Below are 14862 nucleotides of genomic sequence, written 5' to 3'. Positions count from 1 at the left end.
TCTTCTTTCCTTTTTGACTTAGTCAAAATGGTTGAGTTTCTCTCACTTTTTCTCCTCTTTTCTCTTACTCCTTTGCATATATAAGGGAGTGCCTTCCATTGTGAATATCGTCTTTTTATATGCAAGAAAGCCTTGCAAAATTTGTGTAACTGTGATTTATATGTACAAGTTCCAAAGAGAAGTGGATAGAAGAAGCAATTTGTTTCAAAGCTGTGTTGAGGAATGATTATGATAGTGTAAATTGTAAGTTGTGTTTACAAAATGTATTGCTTTCTTAAATTCGTGTAATCTTGTTTACATTCAGAGCATCTATAGAATTAGTTATTTTCAGTTTGTGTGCTGGGATAAATTAGGGATCTAGAATTAACAAATCATTGTTTATGGAAGTCCGTGCGCCCCATTTGTAGTAGTGAAATTAGAAGTTAGAAATTATCTACTTATGGAAACCTGTGTGCTCCATACTGGAAAATCATCTCTGAAGGATTGCATAAGAGTCTATAAGTGTCCTATTTGTCCTTATAGCTTAGAAATTAGACATGATCTAAACTAGTATGCTTACAATCAATCTGTGAGTTGATTTGAGTTAATTGGTATCATTGTTCCAATTTTAGATAGAAGTGTAGTTAGAGTTTCATTGTCCTCATTACCCACTTAATGGGTATTGGGTTTCTTTCCTGAAAAAAGAGTAAAGAATGTTGGTAACATCCGTTTTCAGATTCTCGCGACTTCTTACTTACCTTGAATTGATCAAAGTTACAGTGAGAAGTGGGAGCCTTCCCTATATGGTAGAGAGACTTTGTCTCCCACTTTGTGGTTGGAACTAGTGTTTTGTGACAAAAATTCTAAAAAGTGTTAGTTGTAAAATATCCACCCAACAAATATAATTTCTCATATTTTCAGAGTCGAAACCCTTTCTTTTTTACTTCACTCTTCCTTGTGACAGGTTGTCTTCGTATGCATTTGATCTGACTCCATGAAGTTGGATTGACAACTTCTAAATGGTATCAAAGTGTTGACCTGCTGCAACTTGTTTTGGTTTTTGAAGTATTTTGGGTAATGGGGGTTTGATTGCGTGGATCAAGGTTCTTTCATTATTTTTTATGAAATAGGGGATCACCTTTTTTTTGTGCACTTTGAGCTCAAATGGACCTCACTATTGAGTTTGTAGTGCTTGAAAATCCCTATTTTTATATAAAGTTTGTCCAATTTGGCCACTGTTAACTTTTGAGGCAATTTTTTTTGCCTCAACACTATATAACCTTGGGCATGACTACTGAGCCAACTTTTTCAACTATCAACTACTTTTTTCGGCTGCCAATTTTTCTCTTTTCTAGGACCGACAAGTTTTTCCATCTAACTAGTTTTTTGGTAGTGATTGTCATATGACCATCAATTTTAAACTTGCAAATTGTTGACGTAAGCATTGCATCAACAACCTTCAAGCCCCTTCAAGGTCCTTCTGGAGCATCTCTTAGTTTTTTGGCCATATTGTGCTCACAACATGGACTCCGTTTTTCACAGACGAGATATCATCACAAAGATGGTTCCAATCTTGTTGCAGTTTTGCAATTTTTTCTAATATATTTTGCTTTGGTTGTCCTTTTACACAGTTAAAGTTAGATGATTGTTTTGCACTTCGAGGGCCATATCTTGCTAAGTTTTGCTTTCATTTTCAAACTCGAATAGGTATTGGAAATCTCTTCTCACTCTCTATTCAAATCTTCTGTTATTTCTTCAAGAAAATTTATTAGGTACGCAAGATATATGTCTGAAGCTTTTTTGTGCTTTTTCTAGTTTTTCCCTATAGAATTTACTTCTAGGGTTCGGTTTCTAACCTTGTGGGGAGAGTTTTTTCTTGCTTTCAATCATTTACTTCAGAAAACCAAAACTTTCTCACATTCAAAGCACTCCAAAATGACTGATACTAGTTCTTCTCATGACCTTACACTTCACAACTACCATACATGGAAAGCCATCTTGACTTGACTTCTCAGATCCAAGGGGTCGTGGTCCTGTTTAGATGTAGTTCAACCAGTATTGACACGATTGTTGGACGTTATGCAACAAAGAAATAAGATGGACAAGGCTATGGGTTTGATTTCCTTACATGTTTCAAACAAATTGTTATTTCATCTTGATGGGTGTAATGTCCACATGAGAAAATTATAGTTGTGGTGGGCTTATGCAGGAGTCATGAAGGTGCCTACCGACCCTATTAAACTTGTGCATCTACCAGTGCGTGCCCTATAGAATTTTAGGGAGGGCCGTCGCATGTGCATTGTTCTATCCATCACACTCGGCTTACAGGTAGAGCTAACTGACCAACATAATGCTTAAGCCAAATTTAATGATTTATTTGGTACTATTAATGAATTTAGAGTGCTTCAAGTTGAGGCTGAACTTATTTCACTTGGACCTAATTTTTTTCCCTTGATAAAGGATTTTCTGATAAAGTTTAAACAATAGAGATCATTGCTTCACGGTTGTGGAAAGAATACGATTGATAGTGTGTATTTGATGGATTTTGTCAAAGTTTTAGAATTTCTCATCTACTTTTCATTCCACTATGAATGCCTTGGGTCCTAGATTCACCGTGCCCACATTTGGGGTTTTTTGTGATTGGTTGACTAGAGATCGGGCCAAGCTTACATAGTTGGACTCTCTAACAAGATCAAAGAACCAAGCATTTGTTGCTCGGACATCAAAAGGGAAACAAAGGCAAAAATCAAAGCCCGACACAGATTCAATTGCTAGTGAGAGTTCCTGCAAGCCACCTCCAAAATCATATTCAAGAAAATCCACTTCGAAACAAGACAAATCTTCTAAGTTTGGTGAGTCTTCCTCCAAGACTAGGAGGTATACAAGTGATCCTTGCAATTTTTGTGGAAAGGAAGGACATCTAATTTTCAGGTGTTGGGAATGTCTACAGATTTTAGAGGAAGCCATACAACAATATCACATTATTTCTCTGAGGTTACCTCCTCCTTCCACAAGAAAATGACATGCTCTTTCTGTACGAGCTCTGTCTTCTATTGCTACACGCATCATTGATTCTGGTGCTTTGCACCATATGTCACACATGATTTGGTCACCTCACTTGCCCATAGTGATACTTCACAGATTGCAGTTGGTGACTTAGCACAACTTTTAGTTACAAGTTATGGTATTGTTACATTGGATGGTGGTTCTCTTCAGAATGTTCTTTTGGTTCCTTACATTTTTGCAAATCTCCTTTTTGGTTATCATATTTGTTATTTTGGCTTTAGTAAAACAATTGATTTCTCACCACATGATGTGGTTATTCGAGACCTTCATGATCCTAATCTGGTTGTGGCTGCTAGGAGTGTTGGTTCTGCGATTCACTTATATAGGTTTGATGGCTTTGAGAGTTCTTACATTTCAGCTGTTTCTCTTGTTGCACATGCAAACTCAATGAGCAGACTTTGGCATGAGCATTTGGCCATGCCAACTGCAAATATTTACAATAGATGAGTACACAGACACTTGTGATTGGGTTACAATAGATTTCTTGCACAGATGGTGTTTGCCACGGATGTGTTCTTGGCAAGCATCATCAAGATCCCTTTCCTACAAGCATGTCCCATCCAAGTTCCCTTTCTTGGCAAGCAATGGTGGTGGTACAATGTAGGGATGTTCCATCCCAGTTCACATCCTTGAAATGGGGGGGTTGGGGGAGTGTGGATGGGGGACATGTCCTCATGGAACACTGATAATGACAAGTCTGGATATTTTTATAATATCATTTCTATGTTTGAACATGGTGTAAACGAGAGGACCCAAGTCATTTGAATCTCACAAGAAATGACTTATTGGGTATTATTTGAGTTAAGAGTTTGGATATTGTATGTAGAATTATTTCTTTTCATACATTTTTTATATTATTAAGGGCATTATAGAAGGTCTCAGTTATTTAATGATTAGGATAAACCTAAGATTTATGAACTCAAAATGGCAGTATCTAATGTTGCATGTAAATAATAAATCACTAGTGTGTAATTCTCTATCCTCTTATTACATATTTCCATATTATAATTTTTTTGTATGTCCTTAACAAGTTTCAGTTGAATTTTTATTTGTAAACACAAGCAGGTTGTTATTCTCGCCTTGCAAACATATGATCAATTTAAATTATTTTATCAGAAGTCTTTTTCTTACAAACACTTAAGCTTTAAGGTACCTTTATCTTGCAGGTACTGTCTTTGCATATGGTGTCACTAGTAGTGGCAAGACTCATACCATGCACGTGAGTGTCTAATCTTCTTTATATAACCTTTTGGTGTGTAATTCATGAATTTCCCTTAGTTGTTAAACTTTATAATCTTGTTTTTAGTGAAATTTTAAGCACATCCAATTTTCACATCAAGTTTAGATTTTAATCTTCATATTACTGAAAAGGATGTCACTTTCTTTTATGAGTATCCCATGGTCTTGAATCTTTGTAACAAAGTCACTTACAAAACTAAATTAAATATTTTTAATTGTTCTTGAAGATAAATTTTGTGATTATTTATTTATTAGAATGGTAGAAAAAGTGAACAATCCTTAAAGAAGAGATTGTATTCAAAGTCAATATTTAGATCTAAGAAAGTAGAATAATATAAGAGGGATAGTCAAGTATAGAATTTACTATGTGGACTGCATAAGATTTCATCAAAGAAAAATAAAAAATATATTTAAGTAGTTTTGTATGAATGGTAATGCTAAAACATTGAATGTGGGAAACTAGACAATAGAATAGGAAGATTGCTATTTTTAGCACAAAGTAACTTCATAATAAAATAACATTATTTGCTCATTAAATAAGTCATCCAAATGCAAATATTTAGCATGTAAAGTCCTCCCATGCTAGGAATAACAGTTCTTATCCACTAGATTTGCCTATCGAGATGGATAATAGGCAAATCTCAACATCTGAGTGATTGTCTTGGAAAGAGGGGACATTACACCCTAGGAGTTGTTATATTTGATGCTTTCTTTTTTTGGTTACAACTACTTGATGTTTGTAAGGAGTGCTTTTATTATATTTATCTTGTGGTGTCCTAATTGGCATCATGTACTTGACTAGTTTTATTTGTAGTGCAAGGTCTAAATTGTAATCCTAACACGTCTTCATCTTGATGATGTAGGACATGGATTCTATGATGTCCCCAATTTAGCAGGCTCCTGTAGCCAAGGTTGGTCAGCTCATCATTGCGACCCTCATGAGTTGACCATGAGATTTGAGGGTCTTAGTTGTAGACTTGCTATTTTTAGTAAGTCTATTTTTGGTAGTGCAATGTGGGCACAATTGTTGATTGTCACCTTCTTAGACATCTGCATAGGATGGAGTTAATATTTATTGCATTATTATGAGGCTTTATTATAATTAATGCACTTTATCTTATTATATGTTATAAAATGATGTTGAGAAGTTGAAGCTTCTTAAGTGAAAGGTGTGATGATGAAGCTAAGTTGCACAAATAGGATTATGAATATGGCTTTCATTTGGAAAATTAATCATCCATTGAGTTATTTATTAGCTTGATTATTTGTTGAGGGTTTGAATTTGGGAATTCTGGAAATTCAACTGAATTGTGCTCCCAATTGTTGTTGAGGTATAACAATTGGAGATAGCTTCTCATCTATGGCTACTATTATTTAGAAGTTGATTTGTGTTAATGATTTTGCTAAGTTTTAAGGTCCATTTGTGAGGAGGCGGTTGAGAGTTCTTGCAATTGTCTTCCCTACGATTTCTTGTTAGGAGTTCAAGCTACACAATAGTGGCTGCCGTATGCTGGGAATGGGCAATGTTTGATTATTTTAGAGGCCTGCATTTGAAGTTACAACCCCAAGATCTATTTGGGGGCCTGTATTATTTCTCTTTGAGCTTGTGTTGAAGGAATTAAGACTCACATTGATGCACTTGGGCATGTGGAATTGCTACAGCAGACAACATTTGATATAGGCAGCTTGTGTGACATTGGAGTTAATTATCATAGCTTGTGTTTCCTTTGCTAAGGCACGTGGATATTGGGAAAGACATGGAATCGCCCCTTCTATCATTTTGGTCAACAACCACATCATTTCCAAGGCGAATTCTGCATAATTAGGCATGCGTTGCAATTAGGGAGAAAGGCTTTGAAAGGAATCAACTCAATCAGGTTCTTGTTTGATATTTGTAATCCTTTCTTTATCCACATAATAATATTGCCTAGTTCAGCATTTGTATAGATTGACTATTAGAATTTTATTTCAGTATTTTTCATTTATGCATTTATATTCCATAAAAAAAAAAAAAAAAAACCAGAAAAAAAATACCAAAAGAGAAAAAGAAAACATCTAGCCATTTTTCACCAGCAAAGCCGAAAGAGCCAACTAGGGCTGCATACAATGGTATCAGAGCGGTTTTGTGCAAATCTGCTTCACTTGGGCCCAATTGACAGTTTGATCAATGCATTGTTCTAAGATTTGATATTCAGTGTTCATGGAGGGAGATAGGAGGTTTATTTCGGGTAGGCACTATACTTGCAGAGATCGTACTTCTCCACCTAGATATCCATTTTGGTATTGTTTGTGATAGGGGTGTTGTTGATTCTAGTGGATTAGTTAGTACAAGTCATAAGGATGCCGGCACATGTTCCGAGATTGACAAGTACACCAGAGAGACATTTAAGGACTTGACAATTGGACAAAACCATGTTGCAGATGTGCTACAACATCTTTCTAACACTCTGTAGCAGATTGCACTCACTTGAGGACAGAGTAGGGAGAGGGGTACTTGGGATGATTTCGTAGGTTCCCGTAGATCTCGAGTTGATGATAGGTCCATAGCTGGTGATAGATACAAAGCAAGGGACTGGATTAGGATTGATGACATGGTTGATAGGACCTAATATATTGGCGTTGGTGATAGGCCACAGAGACCCACCTTCTTGAGACCTGAGATGGATTCAGTTGGTACAGAGACATGTTGCACCCTACATGGACGATATTAGTTGTGAATTTTGTTGAGTGAGATGCTCTTCCATAAGCCATTAAGTAGAACTTGAATTTCGACAAATATTTGACGCAGAAGTGTGAGGATTTCAGAGGTAGGCCTGCTTCTGATAGACAAAAGGTGTAGACAATCTAACTTACAAGAGGTGGCTAGTAAGATGACTCTGGCATATATTGATGGCATTAGGAGAGTGACTTCTAGAGCTTGGGTCCACAAGCTTGACACCTATCTTTCTTTGTGTCCAATGACTTAGGGTGCTATTAGATTTGTAGTATTGCATCTTGATGGAGTTGCACACAATTGGTCTCTCTTCATCATTGTTGGGTGGATATTTTGCAACTGATAGTTTTGGGTAAAATCCAATCACAAAATAAGATGACCAGCCACAACGTGTGAGACAAAATCTCTCCTACCTTTAAGGGAAGGCTCTTCCTTCTCACCGTTCCTTGGATCAACTCAAGGTGAGCAAGAAGTTGAGAGATTTTGTAAAGGGTATTACCAATATTCTTTCCTCTTAACTTTAAGGAAAGTATCCACTTACTTTTGGAGCGAGTAATGGGCAGGGTTAAATCTCTAACTACACTTCTATTTAAAAGCTGAAAACGGTGATACTGATAAACCGACACCAACTCAAAAGCTAGCTAAAAGTGTACCAATTTGGCTCTAAGTTCGGTCATAATCTTATATGAATAGGCTTTACTAATAGGGCACAAAGACTTCCAAAAGTAAAGATATCTTAACCATTTTGTGAATCAAGAAAGAATATAAGCTACAGACAAAGCTTCTAGTTTATACATCTCTACAATTGCTCCTAGTCAAAGCTTTGGCTCCAATTGCTTCTTAACTCATTTTATACTCAATTATCAAGAACACAAGATTACATGAATCAAAGATAACATATGCAAATCATAGACAAAGCTTCTAATTCGCACAAGCAACAATCTCACTCAATCAAAGTTAAGTCTCAATTGCTCCTTTGTATTCACTTTTCTATCAAAATAGTGCTACACAAACAAAGTTCTGTTGGCACAATTTTCTCTAGAGCTCTCTTGCATACAATAATAGATGATTTTACAATAAGAGGGTCTTTTTTATATAGGCAAACGAGTTAAGAAAAAGATGGAGGAAAAAGTGGGAGCAACTCAACCAACTTTGACCAAGTCTAACTAGAAGAGAAATTATTGGGTTACATGCAATTGTACATGCAACTCACATTATATGTAATTACGTCTTTTCATGCAATGCATCCTCTTTAATCTACAAACAGAAATAAAAACAAAATAACAATCTTAAAGATTGTTCTTTTGTGCCTTGAATTTGATGATAATGTCATGCACTGTAGGAAGAACAAAAATCTCCATTGTCTTTGATATTGCTTCTATCCTTATTGCATCTTCATATGCTGATTGCACAACCTTGGAATTCATTGGCAGAGAAACTTGCAAGTGTTTTGCCAAAGATTTATGCAAAGAAAATTTGTTCATTGTGTGAGGACCGAAATCCTCAGAATCTAAATCAGCATTGACCCTGATTGTATGTTTTGAAGTCATCCTTTCAACTACAATCAAACTACCATGTTCATCAAGAATCTGACATCCCATTTTCTCTAAGTCACATGTGATCCCTGTTTCTATTGCTTGGCAATCTCCAAGGGTTGACTGCAACTTTGTTATTAGTTTTCTCAATGTTTCTTCTTTGTAGCCCATAAGCCCTTGATATTTGAAGAACATTTCACATGACGAAAGAATGTCACATGAAACCGTGGCATCTAAATCAAATTTAACAATCTCATCCTAGTCGTTGAGAATCTCTTTCAAATCATCCGCTTCTTGAGTCAAAGAGGAAATCAAGCCTTGCTCCATTTCAATCATATCTTTGATATGTCTAAAGATTTTAACTATATCTGTAATAGCTTGGACTCCTTCAGAAATGACTTCCCCTATCCAAGACTTGACAACTTGAACTAACTTTCTTTCCTTGGATGTTTGAGACATAACAACAATATTTTGAGAAGATTGTTGCCGAATAACTTCATTTAGGCAAACAAATTCATGTTTGAGCTGATTTTTCTTTTCCCATAATTCATGGTTGCTCTTTGATACATTGGCAAGTGCATCTTGAGCATCCTGTAAGCAACTAAGTCATGACTGCTTTCCAATCTCTACCTTGGTGAACTTGTAATCGGAACGGGTAAGCTTTTCAACAGGTTTGTCCATCAGTGGCTTAACAACCTCTACAAACTTGGGTTTCTCCGAATCGACTAAGATCTTTGAATCCTTGAAACAATCTTATCTTTCAAAGATTTGAACTTAGTTTTCTTTACACAAAGGTTATCTGGGGGTACAACTACTTTCCTTCTCTTCATTGTGATCGTGCTCAATCATGTAGGCAAGTTGAAACTTTCATCTATGGAAGCAGGTATAATGGCGACCATTGGCATTGATCTTGATTGTATCTTCATTATGACTGAGCAAGATTCAGTTTGCACAACTGAATTCGTAGGTGCATGATGAGAGGATTCTATCATGAATAGCTCAAAACATGTTAGAGATGTATCAAGTTGAGAAATGAACCCTTTGTAAGAGTTGGAAAATCTTCGAATGCACTTCCCTAATGTTCATATTGTTCATTTGTTAAAATGGGAGGAGCTGCTGAAGATATAGGGAGAGCCAATGTATTGACTTCTGAAGCCAGAATGGAAGGTGTGAAAATAATGGAAAATGAATCCACATCATCATCTATCACATCCAAAAAAGGTGCTTCATGCATGGATGGTGCATGTGTTTGTGCAGGTCTTGGAGAAGATATGATCATAACTACCCCTTCTTCTTCCTCATCTTCTTCGTCTGATTCTTCCTCTGAATCTTCCTCTGACTCCTGAACTGGTTCAGGGACTTGAGATGATTTACTTTCCTTTCCTCCCTTCGACTTGAATTTAAGAGATTTCTTCACATTAGAAGAGGAAGCTCCATTTTTACTTGTAATTTTCAGTTGTGACTTCCTTCTAGGAGGACCACAACTTCCACAATCCAAACCCAATTTCATATTAACCCTTTTTAGGCCTTTAATTTTCAGCCACTTGTTGGTGTTTGATAAAATGGATTGAAATCTATCAAGGATAGATGTACCTTCTTTCTGCTGCCATTGAATGGGAAAAGGACATCTTTTATAAACCAACCTAATGATATTTAGGATCAAGAATATTGCCACATCTTCGATTTGGAAATCTGATGGGATCAGATCAAATCAGATCAATGATTTGCTACAAAGTTAATCTGGAGTAATCCATCTTCATATATCCAATTCTATCCACATGTCAACCCAAATATCCTCAATGCGATGAACATGTGTAAATGCCCTCTTGATTTGAGAATTCATTTCCTTGTAATCAAAGTCAAATTTGGCTTTGAATTTCTTCAAAGTGAGCAGTTGTAGTTCTGCTTCCATATTTTTTGTTTTATGTATAGAATCAATCATATAATTACCAATTCCCAGAGGTTTGGCAGAAGAAATACCAAAACTGGGCCTATGCAAAGTATGCTGATTGGTTTGAACTTCCATAAGTTGTTTGGCTAATTTCATCAAAATGATCCTATCAATAGCATACATAGGTAAGGTATATGGATCAACTTTAAAGTACCCAACCCTCAAGTAAGTAAAGGTTAGAAATTGGATAAAGATACAACCATACTGATCTACCTGTAATGCCCCGCCTGGAGATCATTGGAAACAAGGATGAAATACAAGCCAAGAATTTTTTTTATAAGTATGAATGCACATGACAACATCATACAGGGATCACAAAGATCGCAACGGAAGACTTCAACACAATCCCGGCAACCAACAAATCTCCAAACGCCACTACCAAACTGACACACACAAACAAAGCCAACAACGACAACGCACATGATGAGGGCTCAAGAAATGACCACTCATCAACAAAATACCAAGTTAGGGTAAATGCAGAATCCTGAAATTCGACTAAGCCTGAAATCGTGAAGCCCTAAAAAATTGGCTAGGTCTGGATTTCTGAAACCCTGGAATTTCCTAGAATCCATAACTTATCTCCGAGAGGTCTGAAACCTATCTCAAAAGATTCGTCGCATATATTAAAATATATACGTCAACTTATACTTAAACGATATATTTTAAACCCCAAGAGACAACAATAGAACACAAAAAACTACATTGAACGAAAACCACCAGAATACAAAATGCAACAATATAGGGTCGAAGAACGCCCAAAAGGGTATCCAAAACAACTCTCAAAAAGAACAGATCACGAAGAAAAGTGCCCGCTGTCGGCACGCGCAAATTTTTTACAAAAACCGTGCGACACTTTACTAAGGGAGGGCGACACTTCTTCTTAAGGCGTGCGACACTCTTCCAGTGTCATATGACACTTCTCAAGAAGGCGTGCGACACTCTTCTAGTGTCGTATGACATTTCTCAAGAAGGCGTGCGATACATTTTTAATGTCGCACCATGTTGAACAAATGTCGCCCAAAGAACACGAAAACACTCCTAGAAGCATAAAGGACCAAAATAGAGCAAAGAACCTCCACAACAGGGAGTACCGGATTTACAAAGGCTCGAGGAATGAACACTCGCATGCAAGAACAACACAAAACGAAGAACATCCATCCATCTAAACCATAACAGTAAAGAGCATATTGAAATAAACATCGCAATGAACAGAAATATATAACAAAACTAAACAACCAAATAAGTACGCGGTTCCTCCCAACCGTCAATAGCATCATAAGACCATCGTGGATCCTAGCCATCCCCCGCGCGTAACATCCCAAGCCACTGACCAGATCGTCGGTATTGTCGTAATAGGGACGTCACTACTAAAAACATGCAACACTATAAGCATAAAGAAATCTAACATGCTAGTAGAAAAGCATAAGATAATCCTACAGTAGATAACATCACCTTTTCACATGCTAAACAGCAGTAAGCAACAAATATACTGCTAAATCAAATAACATCATCTAATCATATGCTAAACATCATGATAAGGGAATGCATCAAATAAACTAACATCATCTAAACATGATATCCAAACTTTCCAATGAAAGCATAAATCACAAGAAAGCATACTCCGGAACCCGAAGTACCAAGTGAAAACATCCAGCAACAGTCGCACTAGGATAAGAGACTGTCTCTGTACACCAGTCCCTAGCAGTGGTGAAGGTAGCTACGCCTCCCAACCACGTAGCACCCATAGGTCCACACCCGCCATGCTGATCGAGATAATGATCCAACCACAAACACAAAAAACACAACATCCAAGGCTAACACTCACGCCAGACAGTATGATGGCTACAATCAAGAACCTAAGACAATGCAAGGAGTACAGGTCCTAGTCAGACACTCAAAAGGCTACTACGTAGGGGTTGACATCATGGAGAGTCGCTTGGCATCGACAAGCCCAAGCTCGGATCGTTCGTTTCAACTCCTCAACGGAGGGCCCCACACACACATTTTATTATCTTAAGTTTTATTACCAGTCACACATTTTCTTTAATTATCACTTATTTAAAACTTCCTATCCTCCACCAACCCTATGGGACTAAGGTCACCAGGTTGCGAGATAGAAGCCCCCTCCAGATGCTACCCTACCCTACCCATGCTCATCCTATGACAAGTGCCCGTGGGCATGCATACTCCCATCACAACGCCAATGATCATAACTTCTGGAAAATCTACGGAAGATCGGGCCTCGCAAGTTACCCAACAAATGTACGCGCACGTACTCGTGTGTGGCGCACCACCATCACGAAGATCATAACACAAGGACAGGAATGAGAACACAATGCAAAGAAAACACCCAACTGAAAGCAACACAGGAAGGATGGATTCTATAGGAATTCCAAGCCAATAAAACCATACATCATAAAATCACTCAACCGGCCTCAATCCGAGAGTATGGATTCTACACGAATCCCAATGATGTAACAAGACCAAAAGTCATGAACTTACTCAACCGGCCTCAATTCGAGAGTAAGGATTCTACACGAAACCTAGCGTTCACGAAACAAAAGGAAAGGTCCAAAAGAAACCATAACAGGTAACAAATCACTCAACCGAACACAAAGTCGGGAGTACGGGTGCGACACGCATCCCAATGCAACAAAAGGTGCAATAGGGGTTCGCTTGATATTCAAAATGGATCATCCAGGTCCACGACCCACATTGTGCCAAGAAAATCTGATAAAACAAGGCGGCACGCAAAACGAGGTAAAAGCCCCAAAAATTAGGAAAACTACAAAATTAAAACCCATTTGGCCTTTGGGTTCAAAAACTCCAAAAATCCAAAAATAAATGGAATCGGACACCGTATGCAAAAATGGCTAGCATAACGGTGCAAAACTCCAAACCCTCATCCCAAAAAACACGGAAATGTTCATACCCACCCAACCGGGTAGAACTAACATACAGAAACGGAGGGGAACACTAGTTCTCAGCCTCCAAACAAATAGCTACCAAAAACAGAACCAGAAACGGAGCAGAAACAATAAAACAGGAAAGCCCTACCTCATAGCCAAAAAGGCAAAACGGGAATCTGAACCATAAAATAAATAGCCTGCAGAAGTAGCTAAAAATCACGGCAATCCAAAGTTTCCCCGAGCTGGATCCAACGAGCCCAACTTCGCGACGATCCCACGCCCGTAGCTCCCACAACGAACAAAACAGTAAATCCTCATGAAGAGGATTTTGGGTTTTACTCTCCAACTTTCCAATTCAAAAGTGAGAAGTGAGGAATTAAATTCCTCTTTGGATATTTATTCACTTTTCGAGTGAATAATCAATTAGGGCAAACAACCAACCAACCTAGTTAAACTCCGAATCGACTCAAACGAAAACAGGCTATTCCTATAAATAGGAATTCATCTATGGAAAAGCTGCCAGAAATTAAAATAAATCAATTAAAAAGCCCGAAAGCCCAAAACCACAGAAATCACCTTAACAACTTTCGTGACAATGCGAACCTCTAAATGCACAAACACGCTTACTGGTCTAATCACATATCTAATCACATAATGCAATGAGTTCGGATTTAATAATCACGAAAAGGTTTAAATTAAACATTTAATTAAAGATACGTCGACCATATAAGGACGACATTGGTAAAATATGAAAGGCTGAATCACTAACTCCATGTGCCACTGCTAGGGATATAAATCCTGCACACTAAACAACACGATCAAGTGCAATTGCATATAATAACATAGCCGAAGCAATAATGCATTAAATCACCTAATTTAACCATTTATTTAATTATATTAAAATAATCTATTTACATCACTCACGTTCGCATAAAGCATAACAACGTAGGAATGAAGTAAATAACCATAGCATTAAATCCATCACATAACATAATCAGAGGTATGTCCAAATACCAGATATCATCATAAAACACACTATCATCTCAAAATGGCATCATCATGCAATATGATCAACTGAACAACATAGTAGTCTAATATCTATGATATTGAAATCAAAGAGTAACATCTGACCCTCAGGTCATCTCAAATGTAAACATAACATGAGTAACAATTATCTCTCTAATCAGAAATGTAACAAGGTAAATGTCTGCAGCACATAACCAAATAATCCCACATGAACAATCCATTCTAATTACTTAAGCATTTAATAATGATTGTTTAAACAACATTAAAAAGGCATTAAAACATATAAACAACCATAGTCATAAACATGACTAACCACTGCTACAAGAACCTAGTCCAGTGTAGCATGGTAATAGTACACAGTGCAATCTCTGCACACATCTCAGGGTAATCACGGAACAACCTCATGATACCACATCGATCCTGGTAACCACTGGCACAAACCTC

General features: G+C 37.3%; 1 protein-coding gene and 1 long non-coding RNA gene across 10 annotated transcripts in view; one reads left to right on the top strand and one right to left on the bottom strand.

The window, feature by feature from the left end:
• Positions 1-14862, top strand: part of LOC149578099 (kinesin-like protein KIN-7E, chloroplastic) — a 377239-nt gene that overhangs the window by 29858 nt on the left and 332519 nt on the right. For all 9 annotated transcript variants that reach the window (XM_089827536.1, XM_089827546.1, XM_089827542.1 and 6 more), the window contains exon 4: positions 4212-4264. In XM_089827536.1, the coding sequence (XP_089683662.1) occupies positions 4212-4264 (53 nt within the window). The remainder of the gene's footprint in view (positions 1-4211; positions 4265-14862) is intronic.
• Positions 1-14862, bottom strand: part of LOC149578100 (uncharacterized) — a 383937-nt gene that overhangs the window by 53452 nt on the left and 315623 nt on the right. The gene's annotated exons all lie outside the window — the stretch shown is intronic.

Source organism: Cupressus sempervirens, chromosome 1, assembly GCF_028749045.1.
Source record: "Cupressus sempervirens isolate cs-2001-9-10 chromosome 1, ASM2874904v1, whole genome shotgun sequence".
NCBI lineage: Eukaryota > Viridiplantae > Streptophyta > Pinopsida > Cupressales > Cupressaceae > Cupressus > Cupressus sempervirens.
This window is presented reverse-complemented; position numbering and strand designations above follow the sequence as displayed.